Source organism: Lygodium microphyllum, chromosome 23 (assembly GCF_053477565.2).
Source record: "Lygodium microphyllum isolate KBCC chromosome 23, Lygodium_microphyllum_v1.1.10, whole genome shotgun sequence".
Lineage (NCBI taxonomy): Eukaryota > Viridiplantae > Streptophyta > Polypodiopsida > Schizaeales > Lygodiaceae > Lygodium > Lygodium microphyllum.
In genome coordinates, this window is record NC_141157.1 from 69891158 (window position 1) to 69915075 (window position 23918).

Consider the following 23918-nt stretch of genomic DNA (forward strand, 5'->3'; position numbering starts at 1 on the left):
CCTCAAGCAATTTCTGACACAATTAGAGACCAAGCCAATAGTTACATGTGAAATCCCCAAAATTTCACCGCAATTTCTGCTCCAAAGGCATTCCAGAGCACAAATTTGACAATTTGGGTCAAAAGCCCCAAATTTTTAGAGGATAATCTGTTCAAACTGCATCAATTCAAGGACCCAAGTGCATATATCAAGCAATTCTTGCACAAAATGATGAAATTCTGCAAAAGCCCCAAATTTTTCAAGTCCGGTGTGCAGAAATTTCACTGAAATTGAAGAAATTTTACTGAAATGTGAAAAGCCCCAAAATTTCACAAGCAAATGTGTACCAAATGTACAATTTTGGAGTCAAATGGTCGTGCCCTATATCAAAGTCCCCAAATCCGAGAAAAGCCCCAAATTTCTAGGTCAAATTTGCACATTGTGCTTGTGCATATGAACGCCCGGCAAAGAGGAGAAGGAAAAATTTCAAGAATTTCACAAAAAATAACGCAAAAGAGGACATCCATCGAATCTTGGACTCAACGCATTGATGTCCGCGTGTGTCGTCAGCTCACCTGCTCGCGTATGCCATCAGCTCGTTTCGCCCGCAATCCATCCGTCTCGTCTAGCGCTTGCAACCCGTTTCGTCTGGTCCTATCCGCACGCGAGCCTAGTTATGTTTGCACAGGTCGAGTGCAGGTCGTGCTGAGGCTGGTGACTCCAACCTATCGCCTGTCCACTACCTCTCCTGCACCTGCTGAACACTGTCGATTGGTGCCTGAAGCTCTTGCTTGCTTGTCACATGGCCTGACGACCGTCACTAGCTTCGAGAAATGTGCACAGCCTGTGTGCTCTGATACTAGTTTGTTGTGGAGGCTGTGTGCGAGCTAAGCATGAAAGTGCAGAGAGTTGAGAGCAATAGAGTGAGAGAGTGAGCACAACACTTGATGTTTGGTACAAAGACTTGTGTACCACATTTTAGGTTTTGAATATATATAACCTACAAAGTGTAAGGGCGCGTTCACACCATAACATGATAAAAGGCACGATGAGCCTTTATTCCCAACAAAGGAAAACTCTTGAATGGATCAACAACACAAACAAGAATTTCCAAACGGGACAAAAAGAGGATGGGTATGCCACATCATCAAGGGAAGATGAGGATTACACAATATCTTAGTTAATAAGTTTTCTTTTTGGGAGGGGGGAGGGGGGCTAGAGAGAGAGAGAGAGAGGATTCTCTCTTGGTCATAAGTGTTTGCCTCAATTGATGGACTATACTTGGAATTAAATTATAGCCACAATCCTCATTTTAGTCATTCACTTTCAAAGTTCGCAAGTGGAAGAATTAAAATTTTTCTTTTATGAAAGATCATGATTGAAAAAGCGGATCCCTTTTTACTTGTATCAAATTGTATTGAATGGCTGATCCGATCTCACTTGATCAACACTCACTACAGCACATTTGTGGCCTAAAATACATTATATTTTCTTAAAAGGTCCCAAACTTCCAATTATTGAGCACAAATATCACATCTTGTTCCATGCAAACATTTTATGTCTTGAAACAATTCCCAAAACATTTCAGGTTTATGTCTCGAAACAATTCCTAAAACATTTGAGGTTTGGCCACAAACGCCACTATGAAGATATAAGCTAGGGTTAGCACAAAGAAAACACAAAATGTATGAACACAACTTAAACACAATAACTTGGACAATAATGCAAACCCTAAATGCAAAACACAAACTCAAAACGTAAAAACACAAACACAAACAAAGAGAGAAGAGAACTCTAAAGTGAATGAATCAATGCACAAATGAATGTAAGTATATACATAATGCTCAAAGGTAGAGTAGTAAGTGATGACATCCACGAAAGACAAATCCCCATTGCTGTAACCACCAATCAGAACTGTAGGAATGCTGAATAGTGAATAGCTAAAATCTACAAGAAGGCAAGGTGAGAAACCAGCACACAAGGATCAGGCTAAATGGCAGGCAGCCTATCTATTTGTAGATGCAAAAGGATCCTTCCAAATTAGGGTTTTGCGTGTGGGACACAAAAACTCTCTAAAACCGCTCCTTATTTAATGAAACTTTTGATAATTTACGTGTTTTAGGCCTCTTTTAAAGAGCTAATCAGTATGGGATGAATTTTTAGTTCAACAACTGCATGGTGCCATTTCATGATTGTAAAACATTTTAATCTAGGAAATGTGTTTCAAGAGATTTTGACCTTGTTTCAACATTTTGCCCCTTCCTAAGTGCTGTTTCAAGCCGTTTGGCACAACTCTTCCCTCCTTTCCCTCAAGTTTTGCTTCTCAAAGTCAAAATGAAGTTGATGTATCATTTCAAACATCATCATCTAATTTTCAATTTCCCAAAAAAAAAATCACTTCCTTTACATCTTCACCAATTTCAAATCCCACCCATCCCATTCTTTTCTTCTGCTACATCCACATCTACATTTCCACCATTCTCCACATCATCATTCATCATTCCACCTATCCAACCCCTCACCACACCAAGGGAATATTCAAGCATACATATCCTAAACCCTTAGGTCCTTTGCTTTTGCACAACCATGTGGTGGAGATACACCAAAGGTGGGAATCTATCCCCCAACCCAACCATTGCAGTTTGCCAACATGCCGATACCTAGTGGGCCATCCTATACCTTTTCAGCATGTGGGTCATCCATATGTCCATCATCGTCTTTTGGACACACGTCTAGAGTCACCATGCCTCGTGTAGTGCTTAGTTACCCTCCTTTCTATCCTATGTCACCCATCTATCCCCCTCCTCCTCAAGCCAGTCATCCATCTACATCAGCCAAGCATGTGTTTAGAGATAAGTATCAACCATCCATCTGCATCAGCCAAGCATGTGTTTATGGAGAAGACTCATTTCAACAGGTCTAAATTTACAACTTGGTCTAATTCAATACAGCATGTCTTGGATTCCAAAGGCTTCTGGGAACCCCATCTTCACCCCCACTTCTTCTCATAGAGATAGTTCCCTCTTGGGAAGAGTAAAAACGTCATTGCCATTGTCAAGTTGATGTATGGACTGTTAGAGATCAGATCATAGCCTGATCAGAGGCAGCAGGCTGGTGCAGTCGGACTGCCACGTGGCAGTCCGACCTGCAGCAGCCAGTTGGCTGCATTTAATGCAGCCGCCTGGCTATTTTTGGCGCCCTCTTTCCCCCTGGTTCTTCAGCTATTTAAACCTGGCACTTTCAGCAGTCTGGTACACTTCTCTGCTCACAGATTACAGACCGGTGACACGCGCAGATTCCGTCTCTGTTCGTAGATTTCAGACAGCAGACAGTGCAGACTGCAGCGGACTTTGAGGTGAACAGCAGGTTGCATCGTCGAGGTGGAGACACGCATTCCAGCGCACTGCGCCCATGTATATATCTGCATATCTTTGTATTCAGCATTCTTTATACAGCAGATCTTCATCGTCCACTATCTCTTTCTCTCTCTTCTCTCACTGCATTCTCTCTCTCAGTCCTACGCTTCCGCACCGCTGCACTCTGACATGGTATCAGAGCAGTGTTTGAGGGCTGACTGAGCAAAGAATCAACCTGAAGAGGAGTTTCCATCACGACACAAATTTGCATTTTTTGCATTTAAGGGCAGACAGGAGGGCTGCCTTGGAACAAGGCTGAAACAAGTGTGGGCGCACAGGAAAGGAGTACAGGTGGTGAATTTGCTGCTGTTTACTGCTGTTTGACGCGGAGGAAGTTTGAGTTTTCATCCTACAAGTGCAAGTTTTTGCTTTTTCATCGCCTTCGGCGGGTGAAGAAGGTTCAGAACGCAGAAGAGCCTTAGCAGGCTGAGTTTTCCCAGTCAGAGGGGGCTGCTTTTGCGTTTGTGAAGGCATTGCAGGTGAAGATGTCTACAGAGATTGACTTGGAGTTCCAGGCGATTATGGACCAGAAGGTGCCTGTCTTACCGGCTCTTCCTGCAGATCCGAAGCTCGACGGCGACAACTACCGCATTTGGCGCGTCATGATGTTGGCCATTCTTGAGTCCTATGATTTGGCGGAGTTGGTACAGGAGGAGATTGACCGGCCCTCGATAAGAGATGAGTCCAAACTCTCTTCCGATGCTCGTGCGGATTTGGCCAAGGCCTAGTCTCATTGGGACAAACTGAATGCCAGGATTCGATCCTTTCTCTTTCTACCATGCACTACAGCCGTGATCGCTCACATCAAGCACTTGACGGTGGCTCGGGAGATATGGCTGGAGCTTGATCAGATGTACAATCGGATGACCCTAATGAAGCGGGTTTCTTTGGAGGTACAGATGCGGACCTTGTCCATAAATAAGTCTTCTTCGCTGCGGGAGCACATTAACAAGCTAAGGCAGCTTCAGAAGCAGGTTCAGAATGCGGGGAAGCCGATTTCCTCCGAAGACATGGTGATCACACTTTTGTCCCAGTTGCCGCCACGATTCGGTACATTTTACTCTGCCCTTATAGCTTCGGGGCGAGAGTCTACTCTTCGTTGGGAAGAGTTGGTTCCTATGGTCTTGGACCAAGAGGAACAGTTAAAGGGACAAAATGCTTCCAAGTCAAAGGCGTTGACAGGTCAAGCCTCTAAGAAGAAGGGGAAGGACCAAAAGCAGAAGAAGGGGGATAACAAGTCCAAGAAGAACAAGGAGAAGGAGAAGGACAAGGACAAAGATTCCACATGCCATATTTGTGGAAAGACTGGCCATTGGAAGAAGGATTGCCCTGACAAAGACACGAAGGACACCAAGAAGAAGGATACCAAGGATTCTGGAGCGGTGGCTGCACCCTCATCAGCTGCATTTCTTCATCTAGCTGTCACTGAGGACGCTTCACCGAATGCTTCTGATGCTGCGATGACGGCTCCCCAGGCTCGAGAGTGGATTCTTGATAGTGGTGCCTCACGGCACATGACTCCTTCATCAGATGGTGTTGCCCAGTTGCGACCCTCGCTTAGGGTACCATCTCCTTTCAGTTCATAAGATTTGCTCCCTTGGCCTTTTGGTGGAGTTTGACAGTACTACGGTGCGAGTCCTTGATCGTGGATCGAGGAAGGTTCTCTCATCCGAATATGAGGAGAATGGCATTTATAAACTGAAGTCTTCCACCGCCCTCTCTACTCTTCTTCTTACCTCTCAGTCGCAGTCAGAGTTATGGCATGCTCGGTTTGGTCACCTGAACTATGACTATCTTCGGAGGGCGTCACGTGGACAGCTTGTTCGAGGGTTGCCGGATATAGTGGTGAGCCAACAGCCATGTGTCTCCTGCATTCGGGGGAAGCAACATAGGGATGCCATTCCCCACATAGCTTCGCGGCAGTCTACTTCACCAATGGAGCTAGTATCTACGGATCTATGTGGCCCTATGAGGAATGAGTCCTTGCATGGGAGCTCGTACTTCATGGTGATCGTGGATGACTACAGCAGGATGACATGGGCCTATTTTTTGGCATTAAAGTCAGAAGCTTTATCACACTTCAAGGATTGGCTTCTCTTTGAGGAGAACCGATCGGGCCGGAAGTTGCAGACCTTGCGATCCGACAAGGGAGGTGAATTTGTTTCTAATGAGTTTGCTCGGTTTTGTGCAAATAGAGGAATTCACCAGGAGTTTGCCAATACCAATACTCCTCAAGAAAATGGTATTCTTGAACGGAAGAACCGCAGTGTGATCGAGATGGCGCGCACCATGATGGAGCACCGACAGACCCCTCAGGTTCTGTGGGCCGAGGCTGTGGCTACTACAGTTCACATCCTTAATCAATCCCCTACTTCGGCTGTGGAAGGGATAACTCCATTTGAGGCTTATTTTGGGACGAAGCCAGATGTTTCTTACTTTCGGGTCTTTGGGTGTGATGCCTATGTTCACATTCCCAAGGCTCACCGTGATAAATTTGAAGCAGCTTCCCGAAAACAGGTATTTGTTGGCTACAGCTCCCGGTCCCAAGGTTACCGACTGTATGATCCCGTCAAGCGGGATGTGTACACTAGCCGTGATGTGTGGTTTGTGGAGGTTCCGGCTACTTCTACGGGTGAGGAGCATCCCGTTCTTGGAGATCCAGGGGAGAGTTGGGCTCCTACAGTTCCACTGGAGCCCGTGCCTTTTGATTATGATTCTGTTTCTGACACAGAGTCTACTGTTCCACCGGACACCTCTGAGGAGTTACCGCCGGTGGATATTCCAGAGTCTTCTGCTAATGGAGAACAAGGAGGGGAGGTTCGGCCTCCTCCTCACTGGGCCCGTGACACACTCCGTGATTCAAGGATCAAGGGGGTTCCTGAGGAGTGGGGACCACAGGATGGTCCGCGGCGGTCACGGAGGCACCATGCACACTCTACGGAGCTTGTTTGCTCCAACTATTGTTTGATGGCCCGTGTTATGCAGGATCGAGAGCCCACCTCCGTGAAGGAGGCTTTACAGTCCGCACCATGGAGGAAAGCTATGGAAGCTAAGTTGGAGGCTATTGAGAGGAATGGCACTTGGTCACTCGTGCCCCGCCCCCTAAAGAAGAAGGTGATTGGAGTCAAGTGGGTCTTCAAGACCAAATACCTTAGCGATGGTTCTTTGGATAAGCACAAGGCTCGCCTTGTTGCTAAAGGTTTTGCACAGCGCCCAGGTATTGACTGTGATGATACTTTTGCCCCCAGAGCTCGTACGGCGACCATTAGAGCTGTTCTTGCTTTGGCTGGCCATAGGAGATGGCCTATTTATCAGTTGCATGTGAAGCCGGCCTTTCTCAATAGTGATTTGAAGGAGGAGATCTATGTTGAGCAGCCTCCTGGCTTTGGTTCTTCAGATGGGAAAGTCTACAGGTTGAAGAAGGCCTTGTATAGCCTTAAGCAAGCTCCGCGTGCATGGAATGAGAAGATTGATTCGTTCCTCCAGTCTCAGTTGGGATATCGACGGTCCAAGGCTGATCCGCAGTTGTATGTTCACACTTCCGAGGATGGTTGTGTGCTGTTTGTCTTATATGTTGATGATTTGATTGTGACAGGTGATGATGCACAGCAGGTCCAAGAGACGAAGTCAGCTTTACATCAGACGTTCGAGATGACGGACTTGGATCTACTCCATTTCTTTTTGGGCCATGAGATTTATCAATCTCAGAGGGGGATCTTTATCTCTCAACAGAGATATGTACAGGAGCTCTTGGTGTCTTTTGAGATGGAGGATTGTCGGGCCCTATCTACTCCTATGGATCCGAACTGGAAGGCCACTTTCCATTCAGCTTCTCCTTTGGCGGATGTGTCCCGCTATCGACAGTTAATTGGGTCTTTGATTTGGCTTCTCAACACCAGGGTTGATCTATGTTTTGCTGTTGGGCTCTTGGCAGGGTTCATGAGTGAACCTAAGACGGTGCATTGGTAGGCTGCTCAGAGGATACTTCGGTATCTGAGGGGGACGTCTGATTTAGGGATTCATTACCCCGTAGGGACAGATGGGTCAAATCTTGTACTTGCAGGTTGGAGCGACTCGGATTGGGCCGGTGACGTGGACCACAAGCGGTCTACTACAGGTTACTGTTTTACTTTGGGTGCAGGTGTTATTTCATGGAGTAGCAAGAAGCAGCCCACGGTAGCCCTTTCGTCTACTGAGGCGGAGTATCGGGCCGCGTCTTCCACCACATGCGAGGTTGTGTGGCTTCGGCGATTATTGGAGGAGCTTGGGTGCCCGCAGACTCGTCCTACATTGCTGCGATGTGACAATGAGAGTTGCATTGCCTTGGCAAGGAACCCTGTTTTTCATGCCCGGACGAAGCACATAGAGATCCAGTACCACTTCATCCAAGAAAAGCTTCTGGATGAGACCATCACTATGGAGTATTGCAAGACGGAGGACAATCTTGTGGATTTGTTTACGAAGGCGCTTCCTCAGGCTCTACTTCGGAGACATTCCAGATCCCTCAAGCTTCTGCCCTACCCAGGCTCTGAGAGGGGGTGTTAGAGATCAGATCATAGCCTGATCAGAGGCTGCTGGCTGGTGCAGTCGGACTGGCAGTCGGACTGCACAATCGGACTGCCACGTGGCAGTCCGACCTGCAGCAGCCAGTCGGCTGCATTTAATGCAGCAGCCAGTTGGCTGCATTTAATGCAGCCGCCTGGCTATTTTTGGCGCCCTCTTTCCCCCGGTTTTCAGCTATTTATACCTGGCACTTTCAGCAGTCTGGTACACTTCTCTGCTCGCAGATTACAGACCAGTGACACGCGCAGATTCCGTCTCTGTTCGCAGATTTCAGACAGCAGACAGTGCAGACTGCAGCGGACTTTGAGGTGAACAGCAGGTTGCATCGTCGAGGTGGAGACACGCAGTCCAGCGCACTGCGCCCGTGTATATATCTGCATATCTTTGTATTCAGCATTCTTTATACAGCAGATCTTCATCGTCCACTGTCTCTTTCTCTCTCTTCTCTCTCTGCATTCTCTCTCTCAGTCCTACGCTTCCGCACCGCTGCACTCTGACGTGGACTTATGCCTGAATTTCCCTCTTAACTCCAACACCTTGACCGTGCCTCTAAGCATTGGGCACATCTAGTCGCCACTTCGTAGCTCGCGATCATAACCAAAAAATCAACCTTGATTGTGAGGCTCCAATAGTTCGAAATCACTTGGGGTTGGGGGGGGGGGGGGGGGGGGGGTGGATGATTCAATTGTCAAGTTCACTTAGTATCAGCATTGCTCACTGAATTTGCACCACTGGCTTACCCAAGTTAAGCTCACAATCAGCCATTTTATTTATGAATAAATCCCTCCAAAGATATTTCAATTTTATCCAACAAGTCATCTCACAGCCCTAGTTATCCACCTTCTATACATTTTTCACGTACTGTGTTACGCTCGGCTATTTGATCAATTACATAAGAAACCTCAATGTCAGAGGGAGCCTTGACTTCCTAGAAAGTGAAGCAAGGTGATGGAAAGAACAATCCCAAGACTTAGTTGGATCGTGAGGAGCAAAGTAACTCCCATCCAAGATTGAAATTGTTAGCCTGCCTATGTTAGCCATGCTAGTCTGTCATCTCCTGGTTGCGAGCTCCTCCTGTTAGAGTCTAACGGATACATAGGAGCTCTTGCAGTTTAGGTGTATTTTCTTCATTTGTCGAGTTCCTATGTGCATTCCTAGGCCAACTTCACATTTCCACAATCAGCCTACACCTACTGGACATTGTTGTGTCATTTGGGATTTTTCCAAGCTCTCTTCTATTTTTCTAGCATTTTTCTTTTCAGTGACCAACATTTATTGCTGGTCAGCCAGCATTTATGGCCCCTACAGGAGCAAGTCAGCCAATTTTTGGTGTGTTGGCTATTTATAGCTGCATCCCCCACTTGGCAGACACACACTCTTCAATCTTTAGTCTTCCATTTGCAAGTGCACACTCTTAACACTTCGACTCTCCGTGCCTAGTGCTACCGTCGTCATCAACATGATCTAGTATCCCCACTAATGCTTTGGGAATCCATTCCCATTGTATCAGCGTTCTTTCGTCAATGCAGTATTCTTCCTTCATCTCTCTCTCTCTCTCTCTCTCTCTCTCTCTCTCTCTCTCTCTCTCTCTCTCTCTCTCTCTCTCTCTCTCTCTCCTCGCTGTGTTTTTCTTTCGTTGCGCACTCACATGGTATCATCGCCTGAGTGAGGATACAATCTGAAGATTTCATGTAGAAGAGCAGGTTTTTGTTGCAAAGGAGCAGCCTAGATTTCTTGAACGCAGATTTTCAACCTACGTTTGCTGCATTTAGTGCCTGCACAACTGGTTCAATCCCCAATCGGCCCTTTCAGAGACCATGAGATATAATGCAGCACCCAATGACCTTGTTCAAACACCATGCCACTCGAGTTTTCTACATTTTGCAGCAAACACAAATTTGCGTTTTGCAAGCGACAGCTTCCTAGTGGCAAGAGCTTTCTAGCATATACAACAGCTTCCTGGTGCAAGCGACCCCATTCTAGTAGCAGGCGACAGCTTTCTTTAACAAGCGCACCTTTCTCAATGATTGCAAGATCAAAGATGTCTTACCAGTTCACGCGCTTTGATGACTCAAAGAAGAAGCTTCTTTCCAAACACTTTTCTCAACAAAGATGCAATTATCGCCATTATAGTCGGCGAGAGGAGTCCCCAACTCACAACCATCCCCCTTCTATTCATCTATCACAAAAGGCTCCGTCCTTAGTGAAGATGCCATCCTTGATACCCTCGGTGCAAGTGCATGTCCTACCTTCATTACCCAAAGAAGACAAGGTCGATGGTTCCAACTATTCATCGTGGTCATGTAAGGTGGAGTGCATACTCCACACCTTTGATCTTTGCGCTCTTATTTATGATTCTATCCCCCATCCTAAGGAGGATCTAGCAAATGGGACTTCTATGGACCAAACAACCTTGTGGGATTAACTCAACTCTGGAGCCCAATCCTTTCTCTTTAGGAGTTTGCATGATTCTATCCTTGTGCATGTTCACAAGTTGAAGACTTCGGCAAAAGCGTGGAAGAAGCTAGCAGCTTTGTATCAGCACAAGACATTTGCCCACAAGATTTCCTTTGAGAAGTTGCAGATGCTCAATCTTGATGACTTCTCCCTTGGAACAGGCACACCACAAAGATGGAGGACATGAGGGATGAGCTTGTCTCTCTTGGTGGGATGATATTCTCCAAAGACATAGCTACGATCCTTCTAACTCAACTACCATCTCCTCAGTTCGATGTCTTCTACACTAGCCTTATCACATCGAGGACCCATGAGACCCTCTTATGGGAGGAGCTTTTACTACTTGACTTGGAGTATGACGTGCGACTCAGAGAGGCAAGGGCTACTGGTTCTAGCTCCACCACGGCATTTACTACAAGAGCAAGTGAAGGAAAGAATAAGAAGGCACAGGCCAAGGAGAAGAAGCAAGAGGACAAAAAGGATGAGAAGGAGATGAAGCCCAAGTGCCCACATTGTGGGAAGGGCACTCATCCCAAGGAGAAGTGTCCGCAAAAGTATCCCCATTTGAAGCCAAAGGAGAAGGATTCAAAAGGATACAAAGGCTACCCTGGCAGCAGCAAAGTCTGTCTTTGTGCATGTATTTGTCGAGGAGGATACAACTCTTGCTGCTTCTACTCAAGAGAAGCCTTGGCTCATTGCCAACGTGACCTTTTCTCACATGACCTACAAACAAAATAGGCTTCAGGACCTCAGTGCAAGAGAGGGCACAGTCACCATTGGTGACAATTCTACCATTCCCATTACAGGAGTGGGGAATATTCATTTATTCCCGAATAGGCAATCTTCTTTGGTCAAAGTTCTCTGCATACCAAATTTAAGTTTTAATATTTTGTCTATTCATGGTCTTACATGGCTTGGTACCCCCGTGGTATTTACATAGGATGCAGTGACGCTAGAGGATGCTTCTACACGAGTCGTTCTTTGGACAGGATCCCAAGACAGTGGGCTTTACACGCTCATAGACTTAGCCGCAAAGTCTTCCCATGAGCTTGAGCTGCTTTGGATTGCTCGTTATTGTCATCTAAATTTTGATGCTATACGATGGGCTTCTCAAAAGAGGACTTCTAGATTTCCCTTCTCTTCACACTTTGTGCCCTAGTTGTTTGAGCGCCAAGCAACATAGGCAACCTCATCCCCAAGTTGCCACAAGGAGAGCTTCTACACCGCTTGAGTTCGTTCATAACAACCTTTGCCGACCTATTGACACGGCCTCCCTAGGGAAGGCCAAGTCTTTGATGTTGAATTTCAGAAGACTTCCATCATTAAGTGTGGCCTTATCTTTTGGAGTATAAGAAAAAGGTGTCTTCCATTTGTACGAGTGAAAGGTGTTTGTGGAAACACAAACTACTTCCAAAGTTTATGACATACGAGTAGATCGTGCTGGAGAGTTTACTTCTAACCTCTTTTCTCAATTTTCCAAGGATCACCCATCCGAACACACCTTCGGAGAATGGTGTGGTGGAGCATGCAAATTGGACCATGCTAGAGATGGCCCAATCAATATTAGAGCATAGGGACCTTCCCCATATCCTTTAGGGTGAGACGGTCGTTATTGAAGTTCACATCGGCAACCATTCCCCAACTTCTACATTACAAGACATGACTCCTATGAGGCTTTCTTTGGAAGAAAGCCCTCTATGTCTCACTTTTATATCTTTGGATGTGATACATTTGTCCAAATGGACAAGAAAAAGAGGAAGACAAAGCTTAACTCGAAGTCCAGGAAGCTCATTTTCATGGGCTACAACACTACCATGAAGGGCTATCAACTCTACGACTCGTGGACACTAAAGCTTGAGGTGAGTAGGGATGTGATCTTCGATGAGGCTGCCGCCTCCAAGGATCCTATAGATGATTCTCTTATAAGCGATTCTTCATCATCAGCTGACTCTCCCCTACCCGCAGTTCCTCTCCTTCCCTCCAAGCTGCCTCTAAGCACCCCTTCCTTGTCTTCGGCTCCTCCCTCTCCTCTTCCTCCAGCTTCCCTACCACCTTTGACGGATGTGACTACTTCATCGTCGTCGTCACATACTTCTGCCCCTTCAGCCTCCCCTCCGGAGTCTTTTAGGGTTGCTCAACCATCAAAGGGGGAGCATCAAAGATACATTTTGAATTCTTCAAAAAAATTTCATGCACATATTATAATAAGTTAATTAGTATTTGAGTAGACTAGGTATTTATATTAAATCTAGGCTATGCAGTATAATTAAATAAAAGTATTTTAGAGTAACATGTTTTAAAAGAGGACTTGAATCAAAGAAATGAAGAAATAGTCGCAGCCTAGGAAATTACACGCATTATTAAATTGATTATGTAATGAGAAAACTAAGGAGGCGTAAGTTCTTGCTGCATTAGTATAATTGGGTCATAGCATATAGCATGTGTACTTTCAATCCCAATTGATTACAAAGTGATCATCCTAATTGAGTGCTAGAATTCTGCTAGCAGCTGTTAGGTCCATAGGAACCCTCACGTTGATCCTCATAGATCAATGCCAAGTGCTCCATTGCGAGGTGGACCCAAGAACGTCGCCCAATCAAACCAATGTCCAATTATTCCTATGGAGTGTGGACAGCGGCAATTGGGATAGACCCGGGATGACTACCAAATGCTACCTCCCATTTCAAACGGTATGTACATAACATTATATCGCTGATCTTTTCTCTGGAACTCTTCTGCATAGCCTCCTATGCCATCTTACGGGCCAGAACTGTAAATCTAGGCTCTACTATAAACGCAACTGTTGAGATTCTATTGTGAGCATAAATATTAAATACAACAATGCAAACACAGATCTAGTTGATCTAAGTTCCGACCTTTTGCTGAAATGGTTAAGTCAACACTGCTAATGGATGCGAGCCACTGCTTAGGGACAGGGAGAGAGCAGCAGAAGACTACCTCCAAGGATACCAACACTAAAAACACAAAAGTTCTGGGCAGTTTTTAACTGTTGCTCTTAAGAAGACGAATCTAAAGGGTGATTTCTGTTTGTTATACCCAATATCTCAGAATTCTGGGAGGTGCTGCTGCCTGCTGCATACAAAAATGGCATCTAGAGGGCTTCATGTTGTTTTATGTAAGTGCAGACCCAAATGACCATCCATTGACCTAAGGCTACCATTAGTGCAACATTTCAAGAGTCAGAAGCTGTCTGGGCTTAAGTCATGAATAAAACACAGCTGCGAGAACACAGCTGATCTGGCCAAAGCATGGTTGTTCTGACACTAAAACGCAGGAAAGCATGTGCAGAGTGCATCCTACTTGTGTAAAGTTTAGCCATAGCTAATCAACTGAAGTAAGCAGAAAAAAGAAACAATTGGCACATCTTCAGTTAGTAAGTTTCCCAGGCATACCATCGATGATTGGGCCCGTTCCTTGCTCAACCAGCAGATGCACGCATAGAACAAAAGTTCGCTGAGCGTCTCTTTATGTAACATGCTCCAATCCATAATCATTTGAAAGTTCATCGATTCACCAATCCAAGGAAACTCTAAAACCCAACTTTATCATGTTGATCGTACAAGCAAAAGGTTGTCTACCACTGTTATGAAAGCGCTTTCAGCAGCATAGAAGATCCTTGAAAGACCATAATTTGCACCTCAGTGCCAAATTGTTGAAGCTGTAGCACAGCAAAGCAGAATAATCTTACATGTCAGCATTCACGTTCAGACTGGCACTCAGTTGTTTTATTCATCTTTTCATGTGTCAGAAAACAAAGTGAACAGACCTGTTCGTCTTGAAGCTTCGAGAATCCAAACTTATTTGTCCAAATTCCTTCTGCCTCCTCTGCAGCAGGTAGCACAAGATATTCAACTCGTAACATGCGTAAAAGTTGTTCTATGCTTGCCATCAGCATTTGGAAGTAGCCCTGAACCAATACAAACACAAACAGTCAAACAAATGGACAACAAGACATCTAATGAGTTGCACCTTCTGATGATTTTAGATGACCATGTATGCAAAAGTTACTGCAAGTAGCAGAAGACCTGTCCACGGTATGTGATACTTGTAGCCACAAGTGGCATCTCTGCAAACTGCCGCCCAAATACGCGAATAATGGCAGCAGAGACCATGATTTCCCTGAAACATGATTGGAGAACAACTAAGCTATTTTTGTTGCTAAAATGCCACACCATCACATGAAACTGGGAAAGAAGGAAAAAAAAAACCCTCGAAATATAGTTTCTTGTATTACTTCTTCTTGAGAACAGCACAATACATGCCCCGAAAATCTTGATCCCTAATACTCCGGCTGCAAAATAATCAGGCCGTTGAATTTAGAACTGCCACAAAGCGTAGTCAGAATCTAATACAAGAAGGTCCTACAACTGAAAGTTAGCATTATCAACCTATAAACCATTGGAGGAATGAGGTCCCTTCCAGTTATTGCATCCACTATTGGATCAAAACTTTCCTGATATGAAAAGTGCATTGATCAGATACAGAATGGGAAGACAACGACAGATAACACTATCGCAATTAAGAAATATATGGCAGGCATGCTTAACTGTAAATATTGTTGCAGCCTCGGACAAAATTTTTCCATTATGCGGATCATTTCTTCTGCCATGAAGCAGTTGCCATGTAAAATCACAGACCTGGGGCTGTGCTTCTTCAGAAGTAGCTTGCAACTGTTTCTGCTCTCGCAGTAACCTGCATGTGCTGCCAAGAACAGGCTCTGGGCCACCTAAAACCATTCCTTCTAAAACATTATGAATGAGATTGCAATCCGCACTACAAAACCACTCCCCATCAGGCAATTCCTGAAACCAGAAGCGTTACAAAAAGTTATCCCTAAGTTCACTCAACATGATAACTCAGTGATTCACCTTCCTCTAGGTCCTAAGTTGAGGAGGAGAGAAATACCTGTAGGTCTGCCACACCCTTCTCCTTCATACAACCCACATGATATTCTCGTTCGCACTGTAAAATTTACAAACAGGCTTAGTAGGCAAAATGTGGCCACTTCCACCCAGTAAGGAATCTGCATGTGAACGCTTACTTGATCACATAACAGTATGGTTTTGGCACCGAATCCTGATTTTAGAAAGTCACCATTCCTGAGTCACAAGCACCAGAATCAAAGTCTTACAAGAGCACGCCAAGGACTAAGACCTGATTACAGCAAACCTTCATTCCTGGATTCAGCCAACATACAAGCACCAAAAAGCAACTAGAGATACCAAAGTGAAAAAACCAAGAGGAGGAAGGTTTGATGTATGGAACAAAATGAGAAAGTCCTTGAGCAAACATTTTCGCTACTTATGCAAGATAACTATACAGCATATAATGATGCATGCCATTCAGCCAATGAGAACAACACTAAGATCCTGCAGACAGTAAAAATAAGCCACACACACACATACACAACTCGTCATATCTTAAGATTGTATCATGTCTGCGGGGTGTGAGTGTTACCCATAGTGTCTCCAGTTTCTTCTAAGGAGCTGTGAACTCATGAGTTGTACACATACCAAAACAGTACAGGACAATCAACTTCTACAATGTAGGTGGAAGCAATTTAACTGAAACTAAACTACCATGGCTTTCTATAAGCTCAAATGAATACAAGTGTTCATGAAAGTATTAAGCAGAACGTCTAACAGCCAAAGACCCATACCTCAAGCAGTCAAATTCACAATCTAAATCGATATGTTCTGCATTGATAATGTCCTAACTTGCCAATCAACCATAATATATCAAACATGCAGGAGAGAAGTTTACTTGCAAATTACACAGCCACCAATTGCATTCTTGGATGCTTTGACCACTCGTTGACAACGTTCTGAAACCCTCTCTTTAGAAAGAAGCTTCCCACCTCTTACACTTGTTCTAGACACTTGTCTCTTATCTCCCCCAAGATTGTTTTGACAGAGAGAACAGAACCAATCTCCCTCCGGTATGCAGGATAGACCAACACATTCTGCAGAAAAATAATCTGTCAGGAAAAACTTTTAAAGGGACTTCTGCCCACATAGATACAACCCAGGAAAAAAAACTTTTAAAGGGACTTCTGTCAGGAAAAACTTTTAAAGGGACTTCTGCCCACATAGATACAACCCAGGAAAAAAAAAACCTGATGCGACATCTTTCTTGCCCAAAGTCATGCATAATAAGGCTTAACTCACATCTTTCTTGCCCAAAGTCATGCATAATAAGGCTTAACTCACAGCTATCCTTCAATATCAACAGGCTCAAAAAAACATTTAATTGCTTTCAGCATTACCAAGATGCAGGTATGGCAATGGACAAACTATCGCACAAAATGTTCATTTGGTTAAAATGCAATAATCCCTTAATATCTCTGGTGAGAGCATAAAGTTAATCATTTGACGCTAATTTTAGAAAAGGCCTAAATTCTCATGGAAAAGAAGTGAAATTCAGTACAGCTGAGTTTTCCTAATGGGACTTTGTCGAAAAGATAGTTGATGCATGAATAGTATGATTTTAAAATAACACCTAACCCATGCAATAATTGCTTTCTGATTGAGCTGTGGAACAAGCAAAACATGCAGAATAATAATGGAGCTGAGACAATAGAACTTCAGTTGTCATTGAGCAGATGCTGTGCAATTAAGTGCAACTATAGCCTACTACACATGCAAGAATCACAAAATAGGATGCAGCAGACATCTGAGCAGCAGAACTAAGTAGGCTTGGAACATTCCAGCCACATAATTACCAAAAAAAGACATCAGAAGAGACAGCAAAATAAGTTGAGAAATGGGTGGATGGACTACCTATGTGATATGCTCCTGGGCATCCATCACAGAGAACAAGATCTCCCCCATCACCACATTCCGCACAAATGTCATCATTATCATTGGGGCTTATACCAGCAGCTCTATCCTGTCTCTTCGCTGAAAGAGCTACTGCAACCTCATGTAGTGACTGCCCATCTGATAGAAATATACTCAAATACCTGGGGCATCAACAAAACCATATTTTTGAAGTGTTAAACTAAAGAAGCACATCTACAAAAACATTGAGAGTCAAAATTCAATAACATAAAAGACGTTTTGACTTACGGATTTCGTCGAGAACCCCAACCAGCATGAGCTTCAAATGATGAACAGCTAATCTGCAAGGAGAGTGTATATTCTGAATAGGCTTCTCAGAGCGACAGTTTAAAGGTAGCATTCTGTCTAAATTGGGTAAAAAACTCACCACTTCATTGCAGCATCCACAGCGAATTCCCGAGCCTTCCTTTGTGCCACTCAAAACCCGCTGCAAAAACAAAGTGTGCACTGAAAATTTGCCATAATGTATATCCTGACAAGCAGTACAGTTGTTTTGGCACTCAGCAATAGGGAAAATGAAAAGAATTTTGCTTGATGTTTAACCTGTCCCTTGACATAATATGCAACCTCAGTCCCATCTGGTAAACCTCCTGGCCGAAAGAGCATCTTGTGCAGGTTCATATCCCTATGGGTACAGAGGTAAATCAAACATCCATTAATACACCATGTTCAGCCATCAATACAGAATGTCATGGTACAAGGGTACTTTGCAGCATACTTAGTTTGAGATGGCTGAGAAGAATTCCCATGCCGTGAAGAGTTAATATCAGATCTTCGCTGGTTACTGTTCTCCAGAACTAAGGAATCTGAAAAAAACCAACTAATCCAACTCAATACAAAGGAAAGACATAACAATCTCTTGCTTTTTATGTCAAAATGGACATTCCAGCTAACCTGTGTTCAAAGAAGAATGAGCTGCAGGAGGTGGAGTATTGGCATTGCCACTGCCACTGCCATTCCTCGTGTCACTTCTTGCACACTCACCATCAATGCTAGTAGCTGCAGCCTTACGTAGCCTTCTTGGGCTCTCACCTTCTGTGGTAGTAGCTGCAGATTTACGGCGAGTTCCAGCGTACTTGCCATCACTAGCTTGCCAGCCAGCTTTAAGAACATCATGCAACGATTGTCCATTGTCTAAAAAGGTGTAATCACTGGGATGCCTTATATTGCTTCCAGCATGCTTCTCAAAGGAAGAAACATTGACAATCTTGGAAACCATAAAACATAACTAATCAGATGATTAACAAAATAAAACCCCCTCTGAAAAAATGCAAGCTCTTCCTTCATGAAAAGTGTGGGTGAGCTAGGTGATGAGATTGTGGATGCCCAAAAGATGAAAGAATCTTACCGTTCTACCCTTGCAAGTTTTGCAGTTGCATAGGATTCCACCGTTTTTAATAACTCCTGTGAGCAAAATCTGTTGGCAAGATCCACTACTCAATTAGCCATGCATCGATCTATTGAACACTTTGCAAAGCATCAAAATGCAGTTAACAATTTACCATGCTAAGGGTAGAAAAGGATACTTACTTCACCTCGCACTTGATAAGTTACTCGGCATCCTTGAAGGTGATCCGATGCAAGCAATGCCTTAGCACTAGCAGGTACTTGTTTGATGACTGGAGATTCTGCACTGACATTCATTTTTGCTTGCACACCATGGGACAACGAAAATTCTCTAGAAGAACCTGATGATGTCTGAGGGCCTGCATCTAGGCTTGGAAAGTTGCTGAGATCTCTAGAGGTCCCTGACGATGCTTGAAAGCCAGTATCTAGAGATGATGTTTGCTGGTTTGTGTCTGAATTTAACTGACTAGGAAGCACAGAAAGGTCTTTTGAAGTGTCTGAAGATGTCTGAAGTCCATTACCTAAGAGCAATGTATCCCGACCTGCATCTCCTTCAGCTAACATGCAAAGATCTGCAGAGACATTAGACGATGTTTGTGTGCATGTTTCTGCTGTTGAATGCAAGCAAGGATTTTCATAGCAGACTTGCTGTCTGCAACCAAGTGCAATTCCATCAGATATGGGCAGGCAGCAGCTGGAATGGCCAGAAGAGTTCATATTGGTACCAGTAACAAGATTCATACTATTGAAGCATGGGTAGTCCAAGCGTGCATGTTCAGGATATGTAGATTTACAAGATGATATCCCCTTCTGACCATGATACATATCTTCTGAATGCTGACTTTCGGTATCAGAAAGAGCTAAGCCTGAATCATGGTATTCATCCTGTGACTGAGTTGACACCAATAAAGCATTTCCTTTTGTCATTTTTTCTTTGCATTCCTCTTTTCCTTTGCCATTCATATCTTCCCCATCTTCACCAGCCTTCACCCCCTGCTCATCTATAATGTTTCTCAATCTCTCAGCTCCTCTGTTATTTCGCCCATCTTCAAACTTTATTTCATTTACAATGCAAATCCCTTCTTCAAGGAGTTTCTCATCTCCACTGAAATCTTCCACATCACTTAACTCACCATTTATCAACTTCTGGAAGGAAAACCGTTTAGGACCAGAAGTCATAGCATTTGAGTTCAAAACATCAGACAACTCTGATGGCATTCTCGAACACAGAAACTGCTGGTTCTGGGGAAAAGCATCATCCTGGCAAGCTCTTGTTTCCAGCAGCAGGTTTGCATGTGTGTTATCCTGTAAGGCTGGAGAAGACAGCATACTCAGGTTTCTAGTTGCGCCTTGAACATCAGGTTCTCTCCTTCCATTAACCAAGATTGTTCTCTCAGATGTGATTAATGAGCTGTGCATTGACATCAGCGATGAGCTCAAAGGACAACTACCTGCACTGGTGATTGTACCTTCCATGTTTGTATTTGGTAAGCTCTGGAACATGAGTTCTGCATCAGAGCATTCTTCTGGAGACATGTGATACTGAGGAGTTAAAGGATGCATAGCTGGCTGAGGTAGTGACGAGCTTTCTGTAGCAGTAGAATCACCCCTGGAACTTTCTGATAATGAAGAACGGATGACAGCCCGAGCAACTTTATCTGTTGCATGAGCCCCTGCACTAACTAATCTATTTTGTTCAACGAATGGAACAGACTCAATTCCCTTGCACTCATCATTCACGACTGCACCATTCTCTAAAACAACTCCATCAATATCCTTCTCTTCAGCTTCCATACCACAATCCTGCATGCTACAAACCAAACGTTTACAAGATTCGTAGGCAGCAGACCCTTCAATTAAACCACGGTGACTTTCCATATTCCCTCCCCATGTGTGCATAATGGGAGCGTTTTGCCAACTGCCGCCAAGGCCATTCCCTTCCCCTACAACACCTTTGGCTCGTCTACACTCAGATTTCTGAAATGAAGCATCTTTGTTCAGACTACAATTTGTAGAACCCGTATCAACAGCTAAAGGGATTTTTCTGCTGACTGCTTTTATCTGTAATTCATCCTCATCTTGACGACTATGCACATGAGATCTAGTGCGCCGTGCATTCACTGCCACCTTTTTTGTCAGAGGCCCTACTGCAAGTTTGATGTCAGTCGCATCCCCTATTGCTGGACTCTGACCATGTGATCTAGTGCTTCGACCATTTGCCATGGTCTTCTTGGCAGGAGGCCCACCTGTGAGTTTTGTTTTGGTATTATCTCCTGATGCCTTCCGTTTGCACGTTGTTCGAACACATTCTCTGCCACTTAATGACTCAGCTTTGGGTACATTGGAAATTAGGTTATCCTCTGGCAATGCGCCTGAACTATCCGTGCATTCAGTTACCACATCTTCTTTTGCCTCTTGCAAGGGACTATAATTTGCAAAGCTCTCTGCACAATCCATCTTTGCCAGGTGGATCTGATGGACTACCTGAGCCCATTCACCATATCAGACTGTTTCTGCTTAGGAGGATGCTCTCTGCATGAAGCAATGGCAGCTCTTGGTATCCTAGCAAACTATACGTAAACATAAATATAGATGTTGGTGGCCGCAGCTCCAACCCTTCAACAAGTAGAATTTTGATGATCAGGGGCACACTGCTACAGATACAGAACGCTATTTTTAAAAACCCTGTTCCAGAAGTAGGAGGATGAGAGCCAGTAACCAGCACGTGCAGTCAGACCCTGAAACGCTACAGAGAAGCATGGTGTGAAATGAGGAAGATTAACGGCAGACAATGTTGGCATCGATAAGATCTAATCCACGAGAACAATGAAAGAAACGCAAAGAGATTGTAATAAGTCAGATGCAAGATATAAAAGATGCAAAAAGCCACAAGATTGTACTTTTAACAGTGGCACAAAGTTGAAACCTGGAATAAGACGGTGGCTACGGCGGTGAAGGACGGGGGAAAAAGGAGGAATGACGAGGACAGAGAAGCGGCTAAGGTTGCACGATGAAGGGGACGGAAGCGCAGAGGGAGACGATCGATCTACTGTTTGCCAGAGTGGGGAGGAGAGATCACGGCAATGGCGATGAGGGAACGGCAGAATGTTCGGCCCCTGCTTCTTCCCCTCGATAAACGCAGGGTTCTCTCTCTCTCTCTCTCTCTCTCTCTCTGAGTTGAACCCCTGCTTCCCTTCGATGAACGGTATTCTCTCTCTCTCTCTCTCTCTCTCTCTCTCAAGCTTCCATATCCGTTACTTTGAGGCTACAACAACGAACAACAACATACGCCATGAATCCCTAATTAAAGTGAGGAGGAGGAGGAGGGGGAGGAGAAAATAATAATGTGGAAGAAGGAAGGAGTAGAGAGAGAAGGTATGAAGAAGAAGATGATGATGATGATGATGGTGGTGGTGGTAATGAATGAGAGAGAGAATCATGATAGTATTACCATCACCAGCACTGCCCTTCTCTTCAGTCCCCCTCACCCTTGATTTTCTCTTTGTTGTTGCATGTTTTGAATGAATTGCCACTATTCTCTCTCTCTCTCTCGCATTCACCTTCCCTCCCAAAACAAAATCCAATGAAAACCCACATGGCGTTGTCACAAGGAGCTGGTTGTCTTTGGTTCAAATTTTTTGCCTCTCTTTAACGCATTTGACCAAGCTTTGATGAGTGAGGGGGTGAGAGGACCATAACAAAAGTCCACCTTTTCTCTTGATCATGCATCGTCCATCATGAATCCATTAGCAAATCCTTCTTGTGTTTTGTCTCGAGTGTTTTTTTGTACTATGGATCACCAAATATCAAACCTTAGTTTCCCTTAAATCAGCCCTCATAAGCAAGGTGTGATTGTACCCATCATGATTTTTGTACTATGGATCACCAAATATCAAACCTTAGTTTCCCTTAAATCAGCCCTCATAAGCAAGGTGTGATTGTACCCATCATGAACACTTAAATCCATTCTTAGTTTCTTTTTTCTGAGGAGATCATCCATCATGAGCATGATCTTTGTTGTAAGTGACTGTACTACATTTTTCTCTAATGTATTAATTGAATTAAGTAAAGTACTTACAATATCCAAAAAAGATCTTACTTGCCAAACAAAAGACCTTGCCTCATAGATGGATTGATCTCATACAGGCTACTTTAAACAAATGTCTTAGTTTTCAATTCACACTAAAAACCCCGCATGCGCACGTACACGTACACACACACACTCACACTCACACACACGTACACACACACACTCACACTCACACACACACTCTCTCTCTCTCTCTCTCTCTCTCTCTCTCTCTCTCTCTCTCTCTCTCTCTCTTTTCGTAAATCTCTCTCTCTCTCTCTCTCTCTCTCTCTCTCTCTCTCTCTCTCTCTCTCTCTCTCTCTCTCTCTCTCTCTCTCTCTCTCTCTCTCTCTCTCTCTCTCCCTCCCCATTCCACAAGGAATAATTGAATGGGATCTCCTAAACAACACATTTCTTGCAGTCCAAACAATTTCAACCACACCACCTTTAACTATTCGAAATTAGCCACAACTCCTTGACCTATGTTATTGTCTTTTGAAATGATGGATTTGAAAGAAATAGCATCATTTAAACTAGCTTGTGCAACCCAAGTTTTGAGTTCTCTCCATACTGCCTTAGCCTCTCTACACTCCCAAAAGAGATGTAGGATGGTCTCTCTAACCCTCCTTATAGAAAAGGCACACAAGGGATACTTGCTTGAACATAGAAAGCTTGTCCTTGGTTGGAAACTTGTGCATGATTAGCCTCCACAATCCTAATTCAATCTTTTGAAGCTGTGGCCCTCCAAACCCTCTTCACTCTTCTGGATCTTCGTGGAACAATTTTGCTCTTTACTTTTCCTGCTTCCTAAATGTTGCCAATCCATTAACATGGCTCACAACTAAAATTCAATCTCCTCCTATAGCATTTCAATGCTTAGCCCTTCTTAGTAAACTAACATTGAGCCAAATCTTCCTAGTTCTAAATAAATAAGATTAATCATTTCTCCTTTTCCCTACCCTCCTATTCGATAGAGAATATGACATTTTGATATATTCAAAGTTTCCAAACTCAATAATACATTTAAGCAATGAATGCTTCACCATTCTCCAAAGGCAAGCCCCTAATGCATCCTTTCTTAACCAAGTAGTCTATGTATTCTATAGATGGGACTCATTTATTATGGCAAAGAGCTTGGGGGACCAAAGGGCATTCCTCCCACATAGATTTCCTCAACTCGATACCCTAAGTAATTGAACCATTTATGCATAGTTTTGCTTAGGAATT

The 23918-nt window shown here is 44.1% G+C and overlaps 1 protein-coding gene across 3 annotated transcripts in view; it reads right to left on the reverse strand.

Moving 5' to 3' along the window:
• LOC148016310 (uncharacterized) overlaps positions 1-22147 on the reverse strand; it is a 55025-nt gene extending 32878 nt beyond the window's left edge. For 2 of the 3 annotated variants that reach the window (XM_087663754.1, XM_087663752.1), the window contains exons 1-18: positions 21549-22147; positions 18806-21368; positions 18624-18692; positions 18170-18482; positions 17994-18081; positions 17819-17900; positions 17643-17702; positions 17504-17556; positions 17216-17397; positions 16200-16398; positions 15478-15535; positions 15342-15398; positions 14984-15238; positions 14825-14889; positions 14671-14727; positions 14462-14555; positions 14203-14343; positions 13829-14094 (exon numbers count right to left, since the gene is read on the reverse strand). In XM_087663754.1, coding sequence (XP_087519880.1) covers positions 14020-14094; positions 14203-14343; positions 14462-14555; positions 14671-14727; positions 14825-14889; positions 14984-15238; positions 15342-15398; positions 15478-15535; positions 16200-16398; positions 17216-17397; positions 17504-17556; positions 17643-17702; positions 17819-17900; positions 17994-18081; positions 18170-18482; positions 18624-18692; positions 18806-21079 — 4122 coding nt within the window. In that variant the 5' untranslated portion in view covers positions 21080-21368; positions 21549-22147 and the 3' untranslated portion in view covers positions 13829-14019. The remainder of the gene's footprint in view (positions 1-13828; positions 14095-14202; positions 14344-14461; positions 14556-14670; positions 14728-14824; positions 14890-14983; positions 15239-15341; positions 15399-15477; positions 15536-16199; positions 16399-17215; positions 17398-17503; positions 17557-17642; positions 17703-17818; positions 17901-17993; positions 18082-18169; positions 18483-18623; positions 18693-18805; positions 21369-21548) is intronic. The other variant, XM_087663753.1, reaches the window with a different exon arrangement.
• Positions 22148-23918: the final 1771 nt, after the last annotated feature.